General features: G+C 47.2%; 4 protein-coding genes across 5 annotated transcripts in view; 1 reads left to right on the plus strand and 3 right to left on the minus strand.

Moving 5' to 3' along the window:
• Positions 1 to 14,685, minus strand: part of RHOA (ras homolog family member A) — a 56,900-nt gene extending 42,215 nt beyond the window's left edge. Inside the window, exons 1-2 of the mRNA XM_036266241.1 lie at positions 14,531 to 14,685; positions 9,360 to 9,438 (exon numbers count right to left, since the gene is read on the minus strand). The gene's annotated coding sequence lies outside the window, so the exon portion shown is untranslated. The remainder of the gene's footprint in view (positions 1 to 9,359; positions 9,439 to 14,530) is intronic.
• A 257-nt stretch (positions 14,686 to 14,942) lies between these two features.
• TCTA (T cell leukemia translocation altered) lies at positions 14,943 to 18,117 on the plus strand. Its single transcript, XM_036266243.1, has 3 exons — positions 14,943 to 15,358; positions 15,707 to 15,761; positions 16,822 to 18,117. Exons 1-3 carry the CDS (start codon positions 15,136 to 15,138, stop codon positions 16,862 to 16,864), a joined length of 321 nt encoding a protein of 106 aa, XP_036122136.1. The 5' UTR covers positions 14,943 to 15,135; the 3' UTR covers positions 16,865 to 18,117.
• Positions 18,118 to 18,466: 349 nt separating this feature from the next.
• AMT (aminomethyltransferase) lies at positions 18,467 to 24,473 on the minus strand. Of its 2 annotated transcripts, XM_036266236.1 has the most exons (9): positions 22,991 to 24,473; positions 22,721 to 22,888; positions 22,126 to 22,206; positions 21,149 to 21,280; positions 20,675 to 20,753; positions 20,216 to 20,361; positions 19,955 to 20,135; positions 19,443 to 19,598; positions 18,467 to 19,340 (listed from the first exon to the last, which is right to left on the minus strand). In XM_036266236.1, the coding sequence occupies exons 1-9, from the start codon at positions 23,078 to 23,080 to the stop codon at positions 19,162 to 19,164; spliced, it is 1,212 nt and encodes a 403-aa protein (XP_036122129.1). In that variant the 5' UTR covers positions 23,081 to 24,473; the 3' UTR covers positions 18,467 to 19,161. The 2 variants fall into 2 exon arrangements, with proteins under 2 accessions (XP_036122129.1, XP_036122130.1); XM_036266237.1 differs by lacking the exon at positions 19,443 to 19,598.
• Positions 24,474 to 24,524: 51 nt separating this feature from the next.
• On the minus strand, positions 24,525 to 27,792 carry NICN1 (nicolin 1). The gene is made up of 6 exons (XM_036266239.1): positions 27,581 to 27,792; positions 26,366 to 26,542; positions 25,998 to 26,111; positions 25,470 to 25,541; positions 25,043 to 25,147; positions 24,525 to 24,968 (listed from the first exon to the last, which is right to left on the minus strand). Exons 1-6 carry the CDS (start codon positions 27,710 to 27,712, stop codon positions 24,927 to 24,929), a joined length of 642 nt encoding a protein of 213 aa, XP_036122132.1. The 5' UTR covers positions 27,713 to 27,792; the 3' UTR covers positions 24,525 to 24,926.
• Positions 27,793 to 27,841: the final 49 nt, after the last annotated feature.

The raw sequence follows: 27,841 nt of genomic DNA on the forward strand, positions 1-27,841 counted from the left end.
ACGTATGTATGTGTGTGTGTGTGTGTGTGTATATATGTATGTGTATACACAAACACACACACACTCTCTTAATATTCTTAATCTTACCTTTCACTGCCCAGAACCACAGGCCCACAATTCTTGGGGTCAAGAGTTTCTAAATGCCGAAAAGTAATATAGTGCAAATGCCAAATGTTCTCTAACACACCCAATAGGTTAACAGTTCTTCAGTGAAATAAGTGAATATTTACACTAAGTAGGATAAACACTAAACAACCTCATCAGTTAAGGTTTTGACATCAAATGAGTTTGTGATTTTCAGAACTTTCTGAATGGCAGTTATAAAAAGCCTTAATCCATTGCCAATTTGTTTTATAAACATACAACCCTCTTGGTACTTTTTTTCCTTTATTGATTTTAGAGAGAGAGGAAAGGAGAGCAAAAGAGAGACAGAAACATCAATGAGAAAGAACATCGACTGGCCGCCGCCTGCACGCCCCCCACTGGGGTTTTTGGCCCACAACCTGGGCATGTGCCCTGACTGGGAATCGAACCGGTGACCTTTTGGTGCATGGGTCGAAGCTCAACCACTGAGCCACACCGGTTGGGCTCTCTCGGTACTTTTAAAGCACGTTTTCCAATGCCCTCAAGTCTGATTTTTCCATGACTCATAACCATGCTGTTATCTCAGAGAAGTGGACTGAGACCCTTCCTATTGTTTCTCTTGGAAAATTAAAACAAAATAGTCTTTAAATTAGGTGAGTTAGGGGTTGTATAGTGTGCTTAAACTGCAGGACTGACAATAGTTTGAATTCCATAACCTAAATTAGCTGAATTATTTTTCATTTTTAGGGCGTTCTTTTTCTTTTTTAGCTGAATAACTTTCATAACTTACTTAGGAACTACATGTTTTGCAATACTTAGTTTCTTAGACACACCATAAATCTGCTTCTATGCACTATTTTTAGCTTATTTTTGGCAGATAAGGAGTCACCAAAGATGTTTGAAATAGTGCTAACAGGTTATAATGAATGCATTATACAGACATTTATTAGCCAAACATTCATTATCAGCAAACACAAAACAGTTCCGCAGTCAAAAACAGAAGTAAAAATAATTTGACAATAACTATGCTGCTTCTGCTGGATCAAGATCTTTACAGTATTTTGGAAAGACAATGAATAAATTTCCATACAGATAAAATAATCACAGCTTTAAAAATGACTAATTCAGCATACTTGAGATAGTTATAATTTTACTTCATAATTCTTCAAAGGAACTAATTATACAAAAGAAACAGTGTTGAGTACCACAAGCTTTCCATCATTTCTCAATCATCCATGAAATAAAAATATTTACTATAGCATAGCTTTAGACATGACTTAACTTTTACTTTTTTTCCAGCATTTATTACTTTAAACACAGCGGACACACAGATTAGGAACTGAGTTCATAAGACTTATCCTGTTGACATCCATAAACCTCAATTATGTAATCCAGTTGAAAATTTTGTTTATTTCTCTCTCCAAATAAGTTGTTATAAACCATTATTGTACAGATGACTATTACAGAAGTAAAAGTTGTTTAGTCTTTTGGAAACTAAACGAGGAAAAAAAAACTTTATGTATCCTCACCCGAGGATATATTTTTTCTTTTTGCATTTATCTTCGGAGAGAGAGAGGGAAGAGAGAGAAACATCGAAGTGAGAGAGACATTGATTGGTTGCCACCCACACAACCCCAACCAGGGCCAGAGATGAACTGCAACTGAGGTACATGCCCTTAGCAGGAATCAAACCCAGCACTGCCCAGTCCGCAGGCCAACACTCTAACTGCTGAGCCAAACCAGCCAGGGAAACAAGGAAATCCTAAGACACATAAAAGTCCTATGAATTTCATTAATAAGAATGATCCTAGTGTACATAAAAATTTCCACCCAACCCTAGGTTTTGTCAATGTTAGTTTCTGTGGGAGGTAGTACTGTCGATATAAGAAGTGCAAAAAATATTTTGGATGAAATCTGGATACAAAATGTCATATTGCAGGTAAGAAAATAACTAAATCACAAGACACTGACATGAAATTATAAAACCCAAAGCATACAACCACCCTCAGCCAAAACAATAAAATAATATTCTATAACTCAGGTTATTAAGCCATGATTACTTCCTTCTTTCCTCTGACCTGAATGCGCCCTGGTCTACCCTTCCCTCACCCACTAAATAAAACCTCATACTTAAGGCTAAGTTACTCTTTCTCTTTTCCTTTTTTTTATCCTCACTCGAGGACATTTTCCCATTTTTTTGTTCAGGTAGAGTGGGAGGGAGAGAGAGGAACAGAGAGAAAGAGAGAGAGAGAAACATCGATGTGAAAGGAACACATCGAGTGGCTGCTACCCCGCACAACCGACCAGGGCCGGGGACAAACTGCAACCGAGGTACGTGCCCTTAGCGGTAACTGAACCCAGGTCTCTCAGGACTGCAGGTCGACGCTCTAACCACTGGCCAATTCTTTTTCTAAGGCCTTCCCTAAGCTGCCAACTTAGATTAGGCCCCTTAGGAACTCCCCCAGCACCTAACATTTCTCTCTTCCCCACTCATCACACTCCTCCAAAGTTCTTCCTGCCAAACTCCATTTGTGTAATCATATCTGTCCAAGAAACACAAATTTAAAAAAATAAATTTCCAGGAACCAAAAAACTTTATATAACCAATGTGCTGCACACACATTTTAAAAAGAAAACAGCCCTGTTTTGTGTGGCTTGGGTGATGTCCGGTGCACAGAAGGGGTGCCTGTTCGATATCCAGAGGCAACCAATGGATGTTTCACTCTCACATGGATGTTTCCTCTAAAAATCAATTGAAAAATCTAATAGCCCTGGCCGGTTTGGCTCAGCAGTTAAGCGCTGGACCACAGACCAAAGAGTCATGGGTTCAATTTCGGTCAAGGGCATGTAGTTCGATTGTAGTTCGGTCCCTGGCCCTGGTCAGGGTCGTGCAGGAGGCAATCAATCAATGTGTCTCTTTCACATTAATGTTTCTCTCTCTCTCCCCTTCCCTCCCAATCTACCTGAAAATAAATGGAAACATATCCTCAGGTGAGGATTTAAAAAAAATAAATACAAATTTAATAACAGATAGAAGGAAAACAGTTACAAGATCAGCTGAGTACACTAGTAGTAAGTCTACCTCCTAGGACACTTTAATAGTTCAAGAATCAGAAGTTACAATAATCTGTAACAAGAAGTGTTAAAACACAGAACCCTGCTCTAAACTCATTTGCTATTATTTTAGACAACTGTTTATTTCTAACTGGCCAGTAGATCACTTCATAGTAATTTAGAAAAATACATGCTTGGGTGAGAAGAGGTGCAACCTTTGAAAAGAATGTAGGAGACAAAAAATCCTATAAACTGGGCTCAGAAATATAAAATGGGGAGGGAGAAAAGTGTCATTCAGGCCAGGCCACAGTCCTAATGTGGGACAACAGACTCCAAAGATGGACCTCAAAAATCCTTTAGGAGGAAAGACCTCAATTATTGCACAGGGAAGCTTAAAACCCAGACAGAAAAAAAAAAAGAAGACATTCACTATATAAACAAAACAAGTTTTAAAGCTTAAAGAAGCTTTAGTTATCAAGAACATAATGATATTATTTCAGTAGTTTAAGATCTCAATTTTTCTACAAGAGCCACACTTCCTTTTCCTAAATACACATGAATCCCATAAGAGTTGCCCTATAATAAATACATCCTCCTAAAGTAAAGCTATCAGGACTATAAAACTGACAAAAAAAGGTCAAAATGCAGTCTTTTCTCCAGTCTTAAAATTTTTGTTCAATAAACTTGGTCGAAAGGAAATGTAACCCCTTTCATAAACATACCCTTTTCCAACACCCTTAATTCCTTGGCTTTTTGCCCTTTGTTAAAGTATACATCTTAAATAAATAGGAAACATACTCTTCACTAAGTAGAGGAAGAAAATCCCTGTATTTATACTGTTTCAGTGCTATGGGCAGAAACCTGTCCTATCAACTCCAAGTTCACCCACACCCAGGACTGTTCCTGCCACACAGGAAACACTATTAAACAGTGGGAAATTAAACTGAAAACATAAAGTCATTTATTTTATTTATGGACTACATAGGAAACCTCTAGCAAAGGGGCCCAAACTACCATGTGTTCATAATGAGCTTGAGCCTGGTACTGTATTATTTGGCTATCTTGATCAAGCATTTGTCAGGGGTTGATGCCAGTTCAAGGGCCCTTGGAGAGTGAGTGGTGTGCCTGAGGCACACAAATGCAAGCAAGAGGAGAGTGACAAAGCTTCCAATGTCAAGTGAGACTCACCCAGACTTAAATTCTTTGGGAGGGGGAAGGGTAAGAAACACTCCTGAGGGAACATACCTTCTGGGCATCATATCAGCCATCTCAAAATGTCAATATTCCACAGTCAACCATTTAAATGGATGCACAGAATCAGAATGTAACTTTGTGCAGCCTAATTCTCTGCTACACTGCCCACAACGAGAGAAGAATGAACTAAGAGGTAGCCCCACCAAGGTATCTAATGACCTGTTGGAGTGTTTCAGCAATGATAATGCACAGCCAGGCACCATGCAATCTGGCACAAACATCACTATTCCTCTCAAGGCTCCACAATTAGAAGATTGAAACTCTTCAGGGTGGGTCCTGTACATTTTCCCCCCTTTGTTGATTTTAGAGAGAGAGGAAAGTAGAGGGAGCAAGAGAAACATTGATTGACTGCCACCTCCTGCATGGCCCGACCGGGGATCTGGCCTACAACTTGGGCATGTGACCCAACCTGGAATCGAACTGGCAATCTCTTGATGCATGGGACAACGCTCAACCACTGGGACACACTGGCCAGGAAGGGCCTATACATTAAAAAAAAAAATTGTTTTCTTTATTGATTCTAAACTCTAGAATCTAGAGAGAGGAAGAGAGAAATAGAAACATTGATGAGAGAGAACATCAACTGGCTGCCTCCTACATGCCCTCCACTGGGGATCGGGCCCACAACCTGGGCATGTGCCCTAATTGGGAATCAAACTGGCGACCTCTTGGTGCATGGGTCAACATTCAACCACTGAGCCTCACCAGCCAGGCTGAAGTTAACCTTTTTACAATATACAATTTCAGTAATATTTAGCACATTAGCGATGTTGTGCAACCACCAACACTACCTAGTAGTTTCAAAACATTTTCATCAGCACAAAAGAAAATCCACATCCATTAAGCCAGTGGTTCTCAACCTTCCTAATGCTGTGACCCTTTAATACAGTTCCTCATGTTGAGGTGACCCCCAACCATAAAATTATTTTTGTTACTACTTCATAACTGTAATTTTGCTACTGTTATGTCTTAGGCGATGCCTGTGAAAGAGTTGTTCGATCCCTAAAGGGGTCACCACCCACAGGTTGAAAAGAGTTGCTAAGCAGTCAGCTCCCACTCCCCCCAGCACCTGGCAAGCACCAATTTGCTTTCTGTCTTTATGGATTTACCTATTATAGATACTTCACATACATGAAATCGTATACTATGTAGTCTTTTGTGTCTGGTTTCTTTTACTTAGCATGATGCTTTCAAGGTTCATCCATGTTGTAGCATGTATCAGTGCTTCATTTTTTAAATGGCTGAATAATATTCCACCTGTTGATGGGCATCTGGATTGTTTCCACCTTTTGGCTATGAATAGTACTGTTATGAACATTTATGTACAAATGTTTGTCAATACCTGTTTTCCATTCTTTTGGGTATATATCTAGGAATAGAATTGCTGGATCATATGGTAATTCTATGTTTAGCAACTAAGGAACTGCTAAACTATTTTCCATACTTTAAAAGTTTGAAATGGCTTGCCAAATAATCACCAAAATCTTGTTAAGGGAAAAGAATAAGATCCATAATAGTATGGTGTGCAAGTCTATACCTAAAAAAGGAAAACTATGTAATACAAACATATAGACACTGTATCTCTAGGATACACGAGACACAGTCACGTTTTCTCTGAAGCGAGAACCTTTGGACACTGAACTGTGACAAAGACTTACTTTTCATGCTCTACCCCTTTTGCATTGTTTGATATAAGTGCTTTATCAAACCCTATGCTCTAAAAAAAAAATTTTTTTTTCCCATTTATTTGTTCAGATAGAGTGGGAGGGAGAGAGAGAGAGAGAGAAACACATCGACTGATTGCCACCCACACAACCCCAACCGGGGCCGGGGACAAACTGCAACCAAGGTACATGCCCTTAGTGGGAACTGAACCTGGGACTCTCTGGTCCGCGGGCTGATGCTTCAACCGCTGAGCCAAACTGGCCAGGACTCTCAAAATATTCTTAAAGCTCCAAGGAAGCACTACTGTGAAAGGAGGACTGAGCTCTAGGATAGGAAGAATATGTTTTGTTTTGTTTTTTAATCCTCACCCAAGGATATTTTTCATTTATTTTCAGACAGAGCAGGAGGGAGGAAGAGATATCTGTGTTCTGCTTTCAGTTCTTTGGGATATATACCCAGAAGTGGAATTATTGAATCACATAGTAATTCTATTTTTAATTTTAACTGATTTTTTGAGAGAGGGGAAAGGACAGTGAGATAGAAACATAGACATGAGAGAGAAACACTGATCAGCTGCCTCCTATACACCCCCTACTGGGGATCAAGCCTGCAACCCCAGAATGTGCCCGGACTGGGAATTGAACCAGGACCTCTCAATCCATGGGACAACACTCAATCCACTGAGCCACATTGCCTGGTCCTATATATATTTTTAATCCTCACCTAAATATTTTTCTATTTATCTTCAAATAGAGTGGGAGGGAAGGAGAGGGAGTGAGAAAAAAAACATCGACCTGAGAGGGACACATCGATTGGGTTGCCTCCTGCATGACCTGACCAGGGCCAGGGACCAAATGCAACTGAGGTACGTGCCCTTGACCAGAATCGAACCCGAGACTCATAGAAGCAGACCAAACTGGTGGTTACCAGAGGGGAAGGGGATGGTAGGAAGGGTGAAAAAGGTGAAGGGGAATATCATCAATAATGTTGTGATAAGTTTACTAGACTTAATGAGCACACTGTAAGGTATACAAATGCCAAATCATTATATTGTACACCTGAAACGAATATAATATTAATATTGTATTCCAATCATAATTAAATTTTTAAAAAGTTTTTAAATAAAAATGAAATGACCGATAAACATTTATTGTTCTTGTCTTAATGTGGGGAAAACCCTCCATAAGCAGGGTTATTAATGCTTTTGTGATTATTAACATCTCATGTGCTTTCCCTTTTCTTGTCAGTGATACTGAGAAAAGTAGAAAAAAAAGTAAATAAAAATAAAAAGTATAGAAAAAAGTAAAATTAAATTTAAAAAAAACAGAGAGAATACCCTGGTCAGTTTGGTTTGGCTCAGCAGTTAGGGCATTGGCCCTCAGACCAAAGGGTCATGGGTAGATTCCTGGGCAAGGGCACATACCTGGGTTGCAGGTCTGATCCTGGCCCCAGTTGTTGCCATGCAGGAGGCAATGTGTGTGTGTCTCTCTCTACCTAACTTAAATTTTTTAAAAAAATATCCTCAGGTGAGATTATTTAAAAAAAAAATTTTTTTTCCTTTCTTTATTGATTTTAGAGAGGAAGGGAGAAGGAGAGAGATAGAAACATTGATGAGAGATAACATTGATTGGCTGCCTCCTGCATGCCCCTCACTGGGGATTTGGCCCACAACCTGGGCATGTGCCCTGACCAGGAATCGAACCGGTGACCTCTTGGTGCATGGGTCGGCTCAACCAATGAGCCATACTGGCCAATTTCAGGTGAGGATTTAAAAAAAAAGTAGCCCTGGCTGGTTTGGCTTGGTGGTTGGAGCGTCAACCTGTGTCCAGAGAGACCCGGGGGGTTCAGTGTCCGCTAAGGGTGCGTGCCTCGGTTGCAGTTTGTCCCCGGTCCTGGTTGGTTATGTGGGTGGCAGCCACTCAATGTGTCCTTTTCACATCGATGTTTCTCTCTTTTCCTCTTTCTCCCTCCCACTCTATACAAACAAAAAAAAGGAAAAGTGTCCTCAGGTGAGGGTTAAAAAAAAAAAAAAAAGTAGATGGCATAATTCAAAACTAAAAGACTTTTCAGTTCCATACCAAATGTTCATGTTTTTAGGAATAAAGACATTTGTCAGCTAAACAAACAAACAAACACTCCTTGAAGGCATGGACCTTCTTTGTTTTCTTCTGTGTCCCAGGAATAATGCCTGGTATAAAGTAGCTATTAAGTAGAAACTACTTGTTAAATGACTGAATAATGAAAAAAAGCATAGCTAGTTTGGTCATTCCTCACATACCAAAGAGGAGTTCAAAGCCAACCAAAATTACTACCATCAAATGCTTTCACTGTCATGTAGCCCATCTCACTAAATGAGAATGACCTTAACAAATCATCTTTCCACTTAGAGTGCCCTTGAACCCAAGGAAAATAAAAGGTAGTTGAAATGGTACCAGACCAGAACATTATCATGGTGTCCATTAAATTAAAATACTATTTCCCTTATTTGTAATCAGTTTAAGATATTTGGAATAGCTGCTGGATGGGCTGTTACACCTGCTGTTAACATTGTTCCCTCTCAAGCCAGGATCATTGCTGGGTAAGGATGATTGTCCTGTTTCTCATTCTCTAGTTGGTTCACTTTCTATTGATAATTAGATACACCCACAGCACAAGCTGTGGATAAACTGTAAGATGACCAAACTACACAATCCAGAAAATGAAAACTTAAACATGAAAAACAGAAGAATGAGAGGAATGGTCCACAAGTAAGAGAAGTATGTGTGTAATATGGTGAGTCCATCTCCTTAAAGATTAAGAAGTCAGGAAAAATATCTTCATCTAAGGAAGAAATATTTTTTAGAATAGAAGAGAAAAAGGAAGTTAGAGGATTATCTTAAGGAGAGGTAGAAAAATAAGACCAGTCCAGCCAGTGCAACTCACTGGTTGAGCATCGACCCATGCACCAAGAGGTTGCCACTTCGATTTCAAGTCAGGGCACATGCCTAGGTTGTCGGCCAAATCCGGGGGGGGCCGGGGGGGGGCATGCAGGAGGCGGCTAATCGATGTTCTTTCTCACTGATGTTTCTATCTTTCTCCCTCTCCCTCTCCCTCAAATCAATAAAGAAAAAGATTTTAAAAGAAAAATAAGACCAAAGAGGAACGTATGGAAAAAGATAAAGATCTCAAGATTGGTGGAGAACAAAATCATTAATAGTGACACACCCACATTTTCCTAGAGCTTACATTAATATACTATATATAATAATAATCTCTATTCCATGGGGACAGGGGAATGAAAGAAGAGGCTTCTATTTACATACCTTATAACTGTGCTGCAAGACCCTCCGCCTGTGTGACAGAAGTTCTATAAAATGCCTTGAACTTCTCAGATGAAAGGCACTATAAAAAAAAAACATAAAAGATATCAAGTGCAAAATTTAATTTTTAATTGACATACCATTAAAACTTATCACATTTATACAAGTCTTGGCCTCTTTCACTTAACATAATGTACACAATCAACCTTATTTTCTGGACGTTATAAATTCATGTTGCCTTTTTAAAAGCAAATATCAAAAGCAGATAAATCCTTTGTAAATTAATTTTCCAACATTTTTATTATAAAAATTTTCAAACACAGCATAGTTAAAAAAATTTTACAGTGAACACCTGTATCCCTACTACCTAGACTACCATGAACACTTTAATGACTTGCTTTATCAAACTATATTTCCTTTTTACTACAAGCATTACAGAAAAATTACAGGTCAAAAGGCAACTGTCAGAAAAACCAATGGTTTCAGAAAAAGGTTAAGGAAATAAATATTAGGAAACCCTTCTGGTATTTTTGTCAGAAATGAACAGTATTAGATTAAAGTCAGATCTACCCATACTTTCGATGAACAATTCTAGCCACTTATTTAACATCAGATCATAACATCCCCGTGCTAAAAGAAAAAAATCTAATTACTCATCTCAGAACAAACATGAAGAACTTCCCATGTCCTAAAGGCCTTACATGATCTGGTCCCTGCCTACCTCTTCAATTTCATTTTATCTCCCACTGTTCTCTTCACTCTACTCCAAACCTATTTCACTGACTGCTTACCTTCTCCTCTTTCCCTTCACTTGAGTATTAGACAGTATGATAAATATGCTTAAACATATTTACCCACCCTCTTAATAAAACAAATCAAGCCCAGCCGGTGTGTCTCACTGGTTGAGCATCAACCCATGTACCAAGAGGTCGCCAGTTCGATTCCCGGTCAGGGCACATGCCCACATTATGGGCCCAATCCCCAGTGGGGAACATGCAGGAAGCAGCCAATCGATGTTCTCTCTCATCCATGTTTCTATCTCTCTCTCCCCCTTCCTCTCTCTCTAAATTCAATAAAGAAAAAAAATCAAGCTCATCCTGGCTGGTTTGGCTCAGTGGTTGGAGCGTCAGCCTGCGGTCCAGAGAGATCCGGGTTTGGTTCCCGCTAAGGGCATGTACCTCAGTTGCAGTTTGTCCCCGGCCCTGGTTGGGTCGTGCAGGTGGCAACCACTCAATGTGTCCCTTTCACATCGCTGTCTGTCTGTCTGTCTGTCTCTCTCCCTCCCTCCCTCCCTCCCACTCTATCTGAACAAAAAACGAAAGAATGTCCTCGGGTGAGGATTAAAAAAAAAAAAATCAAGCTTAATTCATTATAAACTACAAAGTGGCTACAATTTAACAGAGTGCATCTCATATTTTGATGATTGCTAGCTATAAAAACGTATTCAGGCACTGACCAGTTTGGCTCAGTGGTTAGAGTGTTCACCCGCAGACCAAAGAGTCACAGGTTGGATTCTGGTTAAAGGCATGTACCTTGGTTGAGGGTCAGGCCCTGGCCCTGGTCAGGGTAGTGTGGGAGGCAACCAATCGATGTCTCTCTCACGTGGATGCCCACCCCCCCATCTGAAGATAAATGGAAAAATATCCTCAGGTGAGGATTTAAAAAAAAAAAGTACTCAGGCCCTGGCTGGTGTCGCTCAGCGGTTAGAGCATGGGCCTGCAGTACAGAGAGACCTGGGTTCAGTTCCCAAGGGCACGTACCTCGCTTGTAGTTTGTCCCCGGCCCTGGTTGGGTCTTGCAGGAGGTGGCCACTCAATGTGTCTCTTTCACGTCCATGTTTCTCTCTCTCTCTCCCAATCTGGGTAAAAAGTGAAAAAGTGTCCTCAAGTGAGGATTAAAAAAAAAAGTACTCAGAATCACCTGGATGAAGAACCTATAAATGCAGACTAACACCCAGAATGAGCAGCTTCAATGCCTATCTGATTTTTCAGTCACATGACTATTATAATGATGAGTATACAAGGCCTTCACTTATTACTGCAGTCCCACAGATTATAAATGAGTCACCTGAGCCCTGACTGGTTTGGCTCAGCGGTTAGAGCGTCAGCTGCGGACCAGAGAGTCCCAGGTTCGGTTCCCACTAAGGGCAGTACCTCAGTTGCAGTTTGTCCCGGGCCCGATTGGGGTCATGTGGGTGGTAGCCACTTGATGTGTCTCTCTCATGTCTATGTGTCTTTCTGTCTTTCTCTCTCTCCCACTATATCTGAAGATAAATGCAAAAATGTCTGTCTTTCTCTCTCTCCCACTATATCTGAAGATAAATGCAAAAATGTCCTCAGGTGAGGATTGAAAAATAAATAAATAAATGAATAAATATAAAAGAGTCACCTGAAATAGGAATTTTATAGTATTTACTAACTTTAAACTGTTTTGGAAATGTTAATGTATTAATCTCACAAATACTTAACAGTGAGCATGTCCCCAAAGAGCAGAGAATATAGTAAGATACATCAATACAAATTTAAGATTTAGTTACATTAATGTGTAGGTACAGGCAAACTGAGTTCCACTGGCTATGTGCATAAAGGAATAAACTAAGTGGTAAGGAAAGACAAAATACTTAGGGACCTTTTAAAACTACGTATATGTGACTAAAATCCAGCAATTATGTACCATTTATCATTATCACTAGTAGCCATAATACAATTAAACCAAAGGTGCTGGCTATAGATGCCCAGTAAGACCAAGTTAGTTCTCTTAAAAGTTGAAATACCAGCCTTTCTTTTGACAGAATTTAACATAAACCTCACAGTTCTAGGACAAGTAAGACCCAAAGTAGCAACCCACTTCCTCCTCCTGTCATGGCTTGGACTCCACCCCATAGACAGGAAACACCTGAAGATCTACCTGTTTTCACTCTCCTAATAACTTACACCCCCACATGACCAGGATAAACTTTTAAAAGTTAACTGACAAAAAAGTTAACTGACAAAAAAGGAATCAGGACCATAAAAATACTCCAACAAAACCACTACTATACACACAAGTAACTATCTACATGATATATGTAGTTTCTCCCCGACCTACCTAAAAGCAGTATTCAAAAGAGCACAAGTTGCCTGATAACATCTTAGCCTGACCTCATAATAATGTTAGATTTGGAGCAGGGGATTCTGGGACTCACTGTGGAAGAAGGTGGCCCCTCAACAGACCCAAAACATAAAGCTAGTACTAGGCATGGGCCTTGTCTATTCATTTATTTCCATCAACTGCTACAGGACAACTCAGTTACAGAGAGGAGAGTGTTTTAGCTAAAGAACTAAACTTTGTTAGAAAAATGAATTTTTTAGATTTTCCCAATATATATAAAATCAGCAATACATAAAAGGAGAATAAAACTGGAATAAGTTGTTAAATCCTGAATTTTAGCTGATTCTACACAAGCTGTTTGGTAGTACATGGAGAATCCCTTACAGAGAAAATAGTTGTGGCCTGCACCTGACTAGACATGACTTGAGAAATTTACTTTACGTCTCTGAAACTTAATTTCCTCATGTGCAAATGGAGTTGGAGTAAAATTCCCGAAGATTCCCTTCAGGTCCAAAATTCAGGATCTATGAAAAAGTCGCATTCCTACTCTCTTCTTTCTTGGACTGCAGATTTTTATGAGAACAGAGGCTCTAAATCTAGGATTACACTTTGACACAAAGCAAGTTCCATCTAATATATTTTATGTCCCCAAAAGCCACCAGCACTCTACAAAAGCAGATGGACTACTCTCAAGCTTTCTCAAAAAGACCCTTCATTAAGTGATCCTTTACAATTAAGAGCTAGTCTTGCACATTCCAGTCTAAACAGTGACACTTGTGCCAAATACTCAAAACAGTATCTCTACCAATTTAGCCGTGTCAAAAGTGACAATCATGCAAGTGTACATACACATTACACATTTGGGTGTGTAGCACTAAGTGGTTGAAAATTTCTCACCACATACAACATTGAAGAATTTTTTTTAATGTAATTTTTTTCCCATTCAGATCTTGCAGGAGGAATATAATGAGACTACACACGTGCAAGATACTTCAAAAGACTATCTTAAACACACAAAGAATCAAACAAGTCACCAACAGAGGTTAAAATTTTAAATCAGGCCCTGGCTGGGTACCCCGGTTGGTTAGAGTGTCATCCTGGTAGCCAAGGTTGCAGGTCTGATCCCTAGTAAGGGACCATATGTACACCAACAACTAATGAATGCATAGATAAGTAAAACAACAAATCAGTATCTCTACCTCTCTCAAAATCATTAAGTAAAAAAAATTTTTTTAATCAGGACCATTAAAAAAAACACAAGTGGAACCAACTCTGAGATTAAAAGGATGCCAATTTTCTACCATAAACTACTCAACATGACTTTGACCAAATCAATTTGAGTGCAAATAGTGCTATAATGAAGACGACCGGTAACTAGGTCCAATTGGTAACTAAGGACAAATGTTTAGGTGATTGCTAATCAAGGTAGTAACTTAGACTAAGCAAAATTGCAAATTAATATTTTGACGAAGCATAGTTTATGTAAATCATAAAAAATATTTTTTAACGGACAATATCCTTCTTTGCAATACTTAAGAATCCTAACCCCTAAGATTTCAATACTATCTTTTACTTACACAAGCTCTAAAAACACTGAATTAAGAAAAAATCTACCCCAGACACAACTGGACTTCACCCAGTGTAAATCTGTGATTCATGTTTCACATTAAATGTAAAAGCCAAAATGGAGTTGTAAAGAGTTTCTTTCCCATTTCAACTCCGACAGCCACGCGCGCTTCGTAGCGGCCGGCTGCACCGCCCGGCTCGGAGCCCCCGCCCTGCCGGGCCGAGGGAGAGGAAGCACCGGGGACCGCGGGCGGGCGGCTGGGGCTCCAGCAGGCCTGGCCGGGCGGGGGAAGGGGCGCGGGAGGCCGCGGGGCGCGCTTCCGGGGACTGCGCGGGCGGGGCCGCCGCTTCGGGGAAAGGGGCCCAGGCCCGGAGTCAGGGTCAGGGTCCAGGGGCGGCCAGCCTAGAGCAGCAGGTGGGGCGCGGCCGCGGCGGGGCGGCGGGCGGGCAGGCGGCCGGCCGGAAGAGTGCCGGGCGGGCGGGCCCGGGGCGCGCTTGGAGGAAACCCTCTCACTCACCTCAGGCGACGGCTCCGACTCCGGCCTCTCTGCGCCGAGGACGGCCGTCCGCGAGTCGCAAGCTCGGAGACTAGAGCGGGTGGCTGAGGAGGAGGCGGCGGACTAACGAGAGAACCGACGGAGGGCGGCGGGCAGCGGGCGGGGAGCGCGAGCGAGCGAGGGCGGGCGGCGGCGGGAGGGCGGGGAGCGACGTGCGCGCCCCCGTATGCCCAGCGGACTCGAGCTGGCCTCAGTCGCGGCCCCGCGCACGCGCGCACACTCACAGCTCAGCCACGATTGCTCAGCGGTGCGTCCACGCCCTAAAGGCAAGGCACTTAACCAATAATTGTAGCCGCGTGAGGCATCACGGGAACTCCGGGGCTATAAAAGACCTGGTTGCTATTTTGTACTCCTCGAATCAGTCATCCTTTAAGTAAGCAGGGTGGGGCTAGTGCGCGTGCGCGGTTTTAATACTCCTCCCAAACTGCCAACTCTTCGCGCAGGCGAGTTAGGCTCTTTTTGCCTAGGTTTACGCGTGCGCCCTAACGGGCTTGGTTCCCGGAAGACTAGACGCCTGCGCAGTGGGGGCTACGGTGACAGCCCTCCGGGTGGGGCCCGGATCAGTCATGGCGGAGTCTTGGTCTGGGCAGTCCTTGCAAGTTCTCCCGGCCACGGTGCTGGGTGCTCTGGGCGCCCTGGGCAGCGAGTTCCTGCGGGAGTGGGAGGCGCAGGACATGCGTGTGACCCTCTTCAAGCTGCTGTTGCTGTGGTTGGTGTTAAGTCTCCTGGGCATCCAGCTGGCGTGGGGGTTCTACGGGAGCACGGTGACCGGGCTGTATCATCGCCCAGGTGAGGCTCCCCACCAACCTCCGAGGACTGACCGCCCTCACACCCACCGGACCGGACCGTTGGGCTGCCCAGAACCACCTTAGACTACCGTTGGTCCCCTAAGAACTGTTTCACAACTTAACGCTGTATTCTGACCCATGCCAACATAGCATTTCATGCAAACGCCGCTAGTCCACCCATCACGTTAGAACTCTTATTTTGAACCCTCATAAGACAATACCACCAGGCCCTTAGGTCCCCCACCAGACTATCCACCAAATACCACTAGCCTCTAACCTGACCTGGGCTAATGCCTGCTCAGATCGCAAACCTAGCCTGCTGCAGCTCTGGATGTGTTCCTGCCCCCAGGTCTGGGCGGCCAGAACGGATCCACACCTGATGGCTCCACGCATTTCCCTTCTTGGTGAGTACATCTGTTACCATCTCAACCCCGTGCTAGGCAGGCAGAGGGACACTTCCTGTGCTGGGGACTGAGGAGGGGAGTTCTCAGGGCAGGAGTCCTCCAGCTTAGCCTTTGCAGGAAGCTCCAGGATCTTCAAGTAGAGCTCAGGTTTCAAGTGACTCACAGCAATCTGTGGAGTGGACCGTGTTATTCACAATTTCAGAGATGAAATGGCAAGTCGCTTGGATTCCACTCCTCTGTAAGCCCCTCAGTTGGAAAGGCGGGAGCCTCTGTCCTTAGTGCACTGACTGGCCTCATCAGGGTCAGCCTTACTCATCTGTAAAACATGAACTCATTAATCAGGGCATTATTTCAGCTAATCTCTGAGCTCCTACCACATGGCAGGGACCAGAGAACAAGGACAACCCAGGCCCTGCTTATAGAGGGAGCCAGAGATTTGACAAGGGAGGGCAGCAGTGCAGGGATGAGGGTGGTCAGAGGATTCTCTCAATAGAGACACTTAAGCTGAGGGCAAAGGCCAGGCGGGTGCTAAAGTGTACAGGTAAAGAGAATGGGTAGAACAGGCCCAGAGGCAAGAACAAGGGTGATATATTGGAGGAATAGACAAGGCTGTGATGTTGGAGCTCAAATATGAAGGTATGGAGGAACCTGCAAAGCCTACGCTTTTGGTAGCTATTGAAGGACTCAGCCACAATTAGGCCATGGCCTAATCTAATGTGCCTTTTTATCTGCCTGCCTTGTGGCAAGTACGTAGAGGGATCCAATTAGAGAGTGCAAGATGCCAATTAGGAGACCTACCACTGCCCTGGTTTTTTTTTATCTTGGGCAAATGGGGAAGGATGGTAGTACCACCAGAAGGAAGGGACCACAAGGAAGAATGAGTCTGTAGGAGAAAGGTGGTGGGCCTGGTGTGGGCTGTGGGAACTCAGCAAAGTTTTAGATTGTAGTGTGGCCTTACTGAGCTCCACTCAGCCCCTAGAAGGAACTAGAGAAAGCTAATCTCAGGGACTGTTGTGCTGCCTGCAGAATAACCCCTCTTTCTTCTCTCCATCACTTTTAGGGAAACAGCAGCAAATGAACCTCTCAAAACCCACAGAGAATAAGGGAAGGCAGCAGAGGGGTCTCCAGGGACATCTGCCAGCTCCCACACTGGGTTCTACTGCTGCCCAGACCCCAGGGATGACTGCAAGGGGCATCAGGGTTGGGGAGTAGGGAGTACCCCAGTGCTTGTGGAGTTGGGCCTCCACTGCCCTTGGCATTTCCTCAAGCAGCCCCAAGCATTGAGCCAGTCAAGTTTGCCTCTACCCTGATCTGGGTGCCTTAGAGAAGGCATTCTCCTCCTCTCGGGGGTCAGTTTAGGAGAATCCTCTGGGTTAGGAAGCCCAGCAGTCCATTTCCTCTTGGCTTTTTCCTGTCACTCTTCCCATCCCCCTGGGATGTGACCCCTAGAGATCTGTCCCTCTGAGAGCACGCCTGAGGTTGACTAGCTCTGGGATTTGTAGGGAAAGTCTGTTTTCCCCTAAGCCCTAGGTTTACTGAATTTGGTTTTGCTGTGTTGTCAGGGAGCCAGGTATCTTGCCCTGGACATAGTCTTATACTCTATGGTTACTTAGCTGGCCATTCATGTATAAGGCAGGGGGCAGCTGGCAATATCCAGACATGGAGGCACCAAACACCCACCTTCCTGTCCCATCCAGAGCTCTCCAGGTGTGAGCCAAGCTATGGAAACTATCTTACCTAAGTATAGTACTCATATTCTTCTCAATCCTTCTTGAAGGGAAGCTGGGTACCTGAAACAGACTGAGCCCCAGGGTGACTTCCCACCCCCACCACTTAAGTGCCCATAGGATTCTAAGCAGTCAGTGCAGAACAGCCCTACCCTGCCCTACAGCCTCAACACTTCCCATCTTGACCTGGAACCACAGGAGCTTCGTGATGAGAGCCCACATGTTCAGCTCCTCCCCACTATCACCATCTCAGCTCCCAACAACTTAAGAGGGCAGAGCCACAGGCTAGGCAGGCCAGCCCCGTCCAAAATAAGCCAGGAGAACTTCCAAAGGTATGGGTGGCAAACACCCGCTCCTAAAGTTAGTGTGGTCCTAGACCTGTCTCCTTCCCTGTACTTCTGCCTGCTCCCTCTGTTAGATGTCACATTTCTATCTGGCAGCCTTTGCCTAGATCTTTGCACGCAGGTGCACCAGAAGTAGGACTACACTGAGTTCTTGCACAGGTACTTACTGCAGAGCTGCCTTCTGGCTGGCAGGATGATGATTTACCCACTGACAACCACCACATAGGGTCTCACATTCCACCCCAGGCTCAACTGAGGATGTGGCTTATTAAACATGGAAGTGTATCAGTTGTGTGGTTATTCAGACAGGACAAGGGTGTGCACGCACAGGGGAAACTGGAGAAAGAATGCCCCAAGGCGATTACCCCTCAGCACTCAGAATTTAATGACTTGAGAAGTTGGGGGTTGATGCCAGCTCCCTAATGGAGCAATGCTGGGTGCCCAACACGGGCACTTATCCTGTTAGTTCCTGTACACCTGCCCTTCTCTAAGGGAACCCACTATAAACCTGTGTGAGAGGCCAGGAAGGCAAGCATTGGGCTGGCACCCTAGGAACCCTGTGGGCAAAGGACAATGAAGTTAGACTCTGGCAAGCAAGAAGGAAGAAAACTCGTTTAATGTTTTTTCAGGAGTCAGTAGAGGCCAGTAATGGGCCCAGGGGTGAAGGTCAACCCTGGGTAAGGCAACTCCAGGAGGCCCAGCCTGCCCTACAACAGCCTTGGGCCTCAAAACAGGTGGTGAGCGTGGTACGGTTTGCTATTGGGCAGCAGGCTGGACCAACTTGGGAATGTGGAAGATTAAATCCATGCCCCCTCAACCATACCCAAGTTTACACAGACACAGCAGCCCTACTGGGCCAAGGCTCTGAGAGTCAGGAATCATTCCTGCCCAGGGAGAGGCAGAAGTTTGCATTCATGGAAAGTAAACTGGAGGAGGCGGCTGGCACTGCCCACGGTAGTGAGAAACCGTGGTGAGGTAGGTCTGGCAGGCTTTATCCTCCTAAAGGTGCGCCTTCGAGGCACAGCCCGCACCTGGCAGAGTGGAAATGCCAGGACTGATGATTCTCAGCCTCCGGCAGGCAAGAGGGGCCTGTGGGAGCATGGGCTGAAATAAGACATTGGGTGAGCTAGCTGGTCTGTCACTGAGAAATTGGTCTTGAAATTGAAGTGGCACAGGATGAGGGGGTATAGGTAGTGTGTCCCCACTCTCAACCGGACAGCCAGAACCAGCCTGCACCCTAGCCGCCTACCCCCAATGTGTTCTGCCTCAGCTTCCTGAAAAACCCCTTGCAGAATGCCCTCCAGCGGAGGGCCCAGCCCCAAGCTATCCTCACTTGAGGGTATAATAGTTTGTGGGCACAAAGGGCATCTTGCTGACCACAGCCATCTGCTGCTTCCGCCGAACTTCTACCAGTAGCGGGGTACCTGGCTGACTATACTCAGAGGGCACATAGCCCATTGCCACATTCTTCTTCAGGCAGGGCGAGGGACAGCCACTGGTCACAGTACCTGTCCGGGCAAAGACCATGTGTCAGCACCACCCTGACAAGCGAGTGCCCCCACTCTCCTGGGGAAGGGACAAGAGCTCTCCAACCTCCCTGATCCACCTACCAATCACAGTGCCCTCCATACTCAGGATGGGGCTGTGTGCCCGCATAGGAGCCCCCTCACACATTAAGCCCACACGCCTCCGCTGCACCTTGCCCTGCAGCTGGGGAGCGATGACTGCTGCTCCAGGAAAGTCCATGGCAGCTCTGCGGCGCTTCCCTGGAGCGTGACATACCAGACTTAAGCCACAGTCCAAAGCACCCCTGGCCACAGGAGGTCCTAGCCACGAGGGCCTCAAGTGACATCCGTCAGCATCAAGGCCCCTTCGCCTAGACTTCCATAGGCCCTATTCCTCCCCTGCCATGTAGTCAGTCAGCCACCCATCTACTTGCCCCCTGGTCTTAGAGGCTGTGCTGCCCCTCAGCCTGCTGAGGGTCCTCACCATCTAATGGGTAAAGCCACAGTGGCACCTTCAGGTAATGGAGACTCAGGGAGGCTGAGTCACTGGCTGGCTGGTCTCATTAAGGGCCACTCTAGCCTTCGGGATCCCATCCGCAAGTTCGAGCCTAACTCACCCAAAGTCCAACTGAGGCTGCCTTCCACAGGTGTGGTGTGTTCATCGATGTCATTCCCATACAGGCAGAGGCCTGCCTCCAGACGCAGGCTGTCTCGGGCCGCCAGCCCTGCCAGCTTCACCTCTGGGTTTTCCAGCAGAGCTGTTGCCAGGTGGACTGCCCCCGCTACTGGCACTGAGATCTGCATGGGACAGGGAGTAGGTGGGCTGCTGACCCGAGTCCTTGCCCTGCACTACTGCCTTGCCCCAGTCCTTGACACACCTCGACACCATCCTCTCCTGTGTAGCCACAGCGGGTCACGCGGCAGCTGGGCACGCCAAACACCTCCATCACAGCACTGGTCATGAAGGGCAGCTTCTTCAGGTCATCTGCCACGCCGAGCTGTAGCACCTGGGCCGCAGTGGGACCTGGGCCCAGGGAGCCAGTGACCAAGTGTCCAGGCCCAGCACCCCTCAAAGCCGGACTGCAGCCCTTACTCAGGGACCAGAAGAAGCCCTGAGCAAGTGCTCCACTGCATGTGGAAGAAGATGCTCTTGCCCCATAGCCCATGGAGCCTTGGGGCCAGTGGAGCAATATGGCAGCTTAGAAGCCCAGCTTAGAATATGGCAAACAAATCTCACACCATCCACACCTTCTTCCTGCTACGGCCTCTGCTAAGTAGTTAAAGAAGCCAGGAAGGCAAAGGTCAGCTCCAACCCCAACCCCATCCTAGCAGCTCACCTTGCAGGGCTAGCAGGGCATTATCCACCACCTCCAGGCCTACATCACTGCCCATGTTCTGAAGCTCCCTGACCTTGTCCTAAATGGGAAGACAGAAACACCACATCGGCTTCTAGGACCATTTCCAGGTGCTACAAAACTCAGCAGAATAGGCTGGTTCTCATCTTACAAGGTCGTGTAAGTGGTAGGGATGACCCAAGCCCAGGTCTGCCAGCTCTAACACCAGGCTCCAGCCCTCCACCCTCACCAGAGGATGCTCACCTAGGGGCCAGAGTCAGCTTCACCTCTCCACCTCCTCACCTCCCCTAGTGAAACCTGGCATGCTCCAGGGAGGGCCTACTCTGGCATGCTGTTCATTCACTAAAAGAGCTGTTGTCTGAGCCCCTTGTCCCTGCCAGGTTTGCCCTAAACAGCAAGGATGCTGCTCTGTGAGTAAGGAAGATAGGGTACCTAGAATACAGAGGGGGGCTGTACCTGCATGAGAGCCAAGTCCTTGTCCCAGCAGCCAGCATTGGACACCACATACAGGTGCCCCTCAGAGGTGTTGGTCACAATCAAGTCATCTAAGATGCCCCCAACTTCATTGGTAAACAGCGACAGTGTCCCCTAGCACCAAAATGGAGCAATTTTGCATCCATGTCCAGAAGGTCAATGTCAAATGTGAGTCAGACACACCCAAACCCAAGAACCCTCATGCATAGGGCTGGGAGTGCAAGGAGCAAGGCTGGGTCACCCCAGACCCCTGCCCAAGCTCAGGGTATTTGATCCTCATGCACTGAGAACATTTTCATCCCATCCCCGCCTTGGGGGACCTTTCTGAATTGGTAGGGCCACTGCACCCCTCCCCACTCAGACCTGAGAGCCCCATCTCGTACTTAATCCATGATACCTAGGACTTGCTGCTTTATCCCACCCAAACCTGGGACAACTCAGTCCATGCTCCAAACCCCAGGATAGAAAGCTTCAAAGTCCATCTTGATCCTAAGAGCTCCACAGCAGCAATGCTCCAAAATACTGTGAGGGCGGCCACGGCTGCCCCACTAGATGGAGGAAGAGCCTAAGGCTGAGAGGGCATGTGAATCACCTGGGGATTTGTTCAAACGCAGGTTCTGATTCAGAAGGTCTGGAAGAGGGCCTGAGAGTATATTCCTAACAAGCTCCTAGGTGATGATGAGGCTGCTGGTTTAGGGACCACACTTTGAATTGCGAGGGGTTGGGCAGCATGGAAGGTCACAGAACAGGACATGAACCTGAGTTTCTGGCCTCCCAGCCTGATGTGGTGAGGATGGCCCATCCCTGCAGATGGTTGGGTGTCTGGACATGACTCAGGGATTCTATGTTCCAAGACTACAAAGCTGTGTCTGATCCATCAGTGTGGCCCCAAGCCAAAGTAGAGACTCATTTGTTGGCTCATGACTAACAACCATTGAGCAGAAATAAGAGGGGCCCACCTGGTTTGGCCTTAGCTCTGCAATATCTCCAACCACTAGACTCTCCATCAGCTTCACCCGGTCACAACCATATATCTTGGTCTGAGAAAAAGATCAAAAGCCTCAGGACACTGCAATAGCTCCAATCTGGAAGCCCACTGGTCAAGGAAGTGTCCTCCCTGCCATCCATAGCACTGTCCAACCCAGCTGAAGTCACCAGCTTTTGGTTCTGTAGTCCCCACCTTCTGATACCCCCACATCTGCCAATATAGGAGGGGGTGCCATGGGGAGAAGGTTAGGGAATTTGAAGGGACCCAGCACCTTCCTGAAATACCCCCTTTCCAAACCAATACTCAGGACAGTGGATAAAAATGGGTGCCAGCCCTGGAAAACCCAGGACATTAAGGTATACCACTAAATGAGAGTAGACTGGAGAGATTAGAGGAGCTGATCAGGAGACCCTGGAAGTTCCTTTCCTGCGGGCCATAGTCTGTGACACCTCCAACTCTTCTGAGAGGGCGGCCCTTGGAATCCAGCTCCCAGTAAACAAAAGCTGAGAGTGGTACCACTGTGGACAGGGAGGAAGCCCTGGAGGCAGGAATGCTCCCCGGCTCACCTGTAGCATGTGGGACACATCAAAGAGCGAGCAGTGCTGGCGTGTGTGTAGGTGTGAGTCAACGTGGCTGTCTCGGTACTGCACAGGCAGACTCCAGCCTGCGAAGGCTACCATCTTCCCGCCATGGGCCAGGTGGAAGTCATAGAGTGGTGTCCTGCGGAGCACGTCCTGCGGGCGGCCGGACTCAGAACCTCCAGGGCCCCAGTCCCCAACCCCCTCCATCCCCCACCCTCCAAGATTAGCACCATGCCCCAGCACCCTCTAGCCCACCTGTGCACCACTGAGCGGACGGCCCAGGACCGAGGGGAGCACCTGCCCACGCAAGCCCAGACGGGCTACCACGCTCACTGCCCGCTGCATTGTGGCCTCCGACCGGTACAGCCGACGCACAGAGGCCACCACTCTGTCAGGCACGCTGGGAGATGTAGTCTGGGCCCTGGTCGGACAAGTCTCTCTCCCACAAAGGGGATCAGAAGAGGGGCGGGCAGCCCCGAGGGCAGGCAGGCGGGGCTTTAGCTCACAGAGTGCAGTGAGTTCCTGCAGCAGGAAAACAGCCCCAGGCGCTTCCACTTGCAGGTGGGAAGGTCCTAGCCAGTTATGCTGCTTAGAATCAGAGCCAGGGGCTAGACCTCCCCCTGCTCACTGCCCTGCCTCCAAGAGTCAAAGTTCAGGCAAAGGGCTGAGAGGCTTGAATCGCAAAATCAGATCATCAGGAGAGTAAGGTCAAATGAGAGGGGGAAAAATGGAGAGGACACAGGAAGGGGAGCCAGAGGCTGCCGGCCTGGCAGGCTGAGCACCGCAGGAGCCTGGTCACATGTGAGGGTCTCCAGATCTCCAACTGGGCAGACACAGGCAGCCAGCAGTCATGCATTCCACAACTATTTATTCATCTTGCTGCACACTAGGCCCTGTGCTAGGTGCTGGGAACACAGCTGTGAATGAAGCACAGTTCTGCCACCACAGGGATCACCACACACACACACACACACAGGGCCAATACTCCCTGAGCAAAGAACTTCGGTCATTACCCTCTTAGCAAAAGCTGAATGGAGCTAGGTAAATGACCCTGCAGGGAAAGGTACCATCTGCAAGAACTCTGACAGGTGAAAGAGGTGGCCACCAAAAGGTGGCTGATCTTCCCCCAGAAAGTTGTTGAGCCATACAAATATCTAATTTTCCAGGTCCAACACTTGCAGTATTGCCTCATAGAGCTGCCAGAGGCAAAGCCGGGGGGGAAATGAGAGAAGCAGGAGTTTTCTCATTAGGAAGAGCAGCCTGCCTTATTCAGTGGCTGTCCTGGGATTGTAGAGGGCCTTAGCCTCAACGAGAACCCTCACTTAGGCCCACCTCCCACCATGATCCCTCATCACATTGAGCATGACTTTTGGAAGGAGGCAGCTGGGAGAAGGGACAAGGATGTACTTTGGGCTGTGTTTGATGGCAGACAGGTCCTAGGACTCATTCTCAGGTCCTGGCCTTGCCAGTCTCCTGCCTAGGCTAGGTAGGGGACACACACATCCAAGTGCCAACTCAAACCAAGGGACTCCTATAGCCCACATCACCAGCTTTACTCCCTAGGCAGGCAGCAGGAATTGAGACAGGAAATTTCCTTTTGTGGGCATGACACACAGGGAAAGACCACTAGGGGGCGCAGAAGGAAGAAATGGGGCTCCTGTTTCTCTCAAGCTTCCAAACTAAGAGTGCCCGGGTAGAGCATTTGAGATCTTGCTTCCTGGCGTGCGGTCAGTTTGACTCAAAAAAACTAAAACATTCTCTTAAAAAAAAAAAAAAAAAAAGAATGCCATGGTTGCAGCCGCCTTCCAAGGCTAGATAGAGCAGGTTCTAGTAGGTCACCCCAATACACTGCACTCAGGTGAGGGAGCAGGCAGAAGACAGGTGTATGTATGTAGGCAGGAGGGGCACAGGGCACGCAGGGATTCTTAGTAAGTCGAACTGGGGTGTTTTTAGGGTAGGAAAAAGTTTGGGGTTGCAATCAGGTGAGCACAGTGTACCCCACCCCACACCAGGTGCTCGTGCTGAAGCAGCACAGTGAGCCCCGAAGAATCTTGACTCTGTGAATGTGGCCCAGACACAGTGGGCATGCAGGCAACAATCGGAATGCACAGGGAAAGCACTTCGGGCTCTGATGGCCCAAACCAGGCCTGGGTGGGCACAGAAGGTCAATGTCTTGGTTAAGAGCCAGGGCTCAAGTGTAGGAGAGCAAGTTCAGGTCATAACAGCCATCCACCTGCAACACAAAAGACCATCAGATCTGACCCATTCAGAGCAATGGGAGCCAAGCAGAGGGAAGCGATCACTCACATCAAAGCGGCCGATCCTTGTGGAGGTGTGACTGGCCCGGATCATCTCCGTCAGCGCCCACATCTGCTGCACCTCAGAAGATACCCTGCTGGGGTCTGGGAGACCCTGCTCCAGAAGGAGGGGTCAGTGGCCATGAGTCTCTCCCCAATAGTGCCCTTAGAGCTTGAGAGAGGCCAAGTTGGGCTATGGGGCCCTCCAGCTGAGACCAGTAACATTCCCAGATGACGTGAAATATGAGGTTGGGGCCTGATGTGCAGTAGGTGGCCCAGCCCCACACAGAGATACCTCAACTCCCATGGAACACCCAGGAGGAAGATAGCACAGAATGAACCAAGGGCCCTAGGTTCAGCCCAGATTCCTGTAGATAGGGGCCCACCTGGACATGAGAGCTATTCACACATGGTTCTTACCCAGGGTGAGAGCTTACCTCAAGGAGGGGAGCAGGCTGCTCACAAGGCACTGGGTGGGAGAGCCACTTAGGAAAGGTCATGGAGGGACTCTGCAAAGCAAAGACATATTGCCCTGAGGGAGGAAGAGGGGGAGAGTCCTGAGACCTGTTTCCAAGGTCCTGGGAGCAGAGAGAAGGACCCTGGGACCTTGAATACTGTGAAACCCTATTCAGGGGTCCACATAGGCCCAAAGGGCAATCAGACGACCAAAGCTCTTCTGCTATGCAGAAGGAGGCCCAGAAACACAGAGAATAGAAGTACCTCCCAGCACCTGAAGGCTCCAGCTCTGAAAGAGATGGATGGCCCCAAAGGTCAGGGGATATGGAGACATAGCCTTACCTCTCATAATGAGCTTCCAACATTCCCACCTCGTCAACTTCCATGAAGGCCTTCTCCTGAGTGTCATCTTTACCTATCCACACCTACTCCCACCCCCTGCTCTGCCAGCCATAGCTAGGAGCTTCCTGGGGAAAGGGCTGGCCAACAGCTCTGAGCTAGTCACTTACCTTTGGTCCCTGCTGGTAGATCTGCAGCTCCTCTACTGTGAAAGACAGCCACAGTGGCGATGGCTGTCGCAGAATCAGGCGCAGCTCCAGTACTCTAGCCATGTCACACAGCATCTGACATACACATTCAAGGACCCAGCGAGGCCCCAGCTCACTGCCCAGGAGCCTCCCAATGAGCAATGAGCCAAGCTGCTGCCTCCCCAGGCCTTTGGGAAGGAAAGAACAGTAGTCCCTCCAAGGCATTTCCAAAAAAGCCACAGCCCAGGATAGCCTTGCCCCCCTCATCCCTCCTGATATCCTGGCCCAATTCTCAGGCCCCCTGTGAGCCCTCATCTGGGCTGCCCTGGCCGTGCTCAGTCCCAGCTGACCTGGTGCTTGAACAGCGATACATACGCCTGGGCTCCCTCCTCACTGTGTGGGTCAGGCATCAGGCAGTAGTCCCGCAGACAGGTCACCCACTTGGCTTGTGTGTGCATTGAGGTGTGCTGGCGAACACGGATACTCAGAAAGGCTGTATAGTAATTCTTAAATGTAATCTCCTGCAACTAGAGCACATACAAACCACCATGACAAACCAGACCCAGGGCCTGAGAGGCTCAAAGGCACCATGTCCTCCTCCCCTTAGGAATGTCCTCTTCTACCAATTTAATAAGCATCCTTTGGGGCTCAAAGACAATTTCACTTTTCTAAAGGAGCTCATAGTCTAAATAAACAGGTCATATAAACAACAATTGCAGATCTTGCCACATGCCCAAGATGCTGCCAGAGTTCAGAGCCCTAACTCTGGAGGAGGCAGAAAATGTACAGATGAGGTCTGAAGGAGGAAGAATTCACTAAGTGAACCAAGAAAGGTAGAAAATGTAAAAAAGAGCATAGTCTGGTTATAGCAGTTCTGATCACTGGACATTCATCAGAATCACCCAAGAAAGTTAAAAAAAATATGTATATAGGTGTACCAGCTCCACCCCAGACCTACTGAATCAGGATTTCCCAGCTCATACTTAAGGAACAGCTTCCAGGAGAACCGCACTCTATTGGACAGAGTGCATGGGGTTGAGAGGTAGGCAAGGCATAGACACAAAGTGGCCCTGAATGCCAGGCCATCAGAAAACAGACTTGATCTTCTATTTTAAGTCCTGCAGTGTCCAGTCACTCTGCCAACTGATGTGGAAGTGCAACTGGAGACTGAACCACTGGAGCCATTGGGAAGATTCTGATGAAGGATGGTTGAACCTGACCTCCAGCAGAGACTATAGGAATGGGCAGCAGGCAGGTTTTGGGGTAACTCACTGTCTAATGATCCCCAGGACAAAATGACCTCACCTATATTTGGTTCAACACCTAGCCTACTATCTTGGCACTTTCCTGCCAGCGCTGTCCTGTACATGGAGGAGAGGTGATGCCAACAACAGAACCTTCTAGTAAATATGTGCTAACTAAAGGAATAAATAAATGGTTAACTGATTCTCAAGGGCGCGGCCAGCACCTCGGCTTTGTGTAAAATATTCAATGCCTGAGTCATGCCTGGGTTCCCAGGTCAGCCCCGCCCAGGAGCCCGGGTCGCGCCTACAGGGCTTGCTCACCTCGAAGGGTGCGATGCTGGGGAAGGTAACATCGATGACCAGCACGCCAGGCCGGCCTTGGGAGGTCCGCACATCGCCCATTTGCAGCGCCACGGTGCCTTTCACATGGCAGGGCACCGACACGCGGGACATGATGCCAGCGGTGGAGAGCAAGCACAACCGCCGATCCTAGCCTCGGACCGCTGGTGCTTCCCGGCGTCCCCAGCCCAGCCCCAAGAACTACGACTCCCGAGAGGACTCGCGCTCGGCCAGCCCGCCAAT

The sequence above is a fragment of the Molossus molossus genome, unplaced genomic scaffold (genome assembly GCF_014108415.1).
Source record: "Molossus molossus isolate mMolMol1 unplaced genomic scaffold, mMolMol1.p scaffold_m16_p_18, whole genome shotgun sequence".
Classification (NCBI taxonomy): domain Eukaryota; kingdom Metazoa; phylum Chordata; class Mammalia; order Chiroptera; family Molossidae; genus Molossus; species Molossus molossus.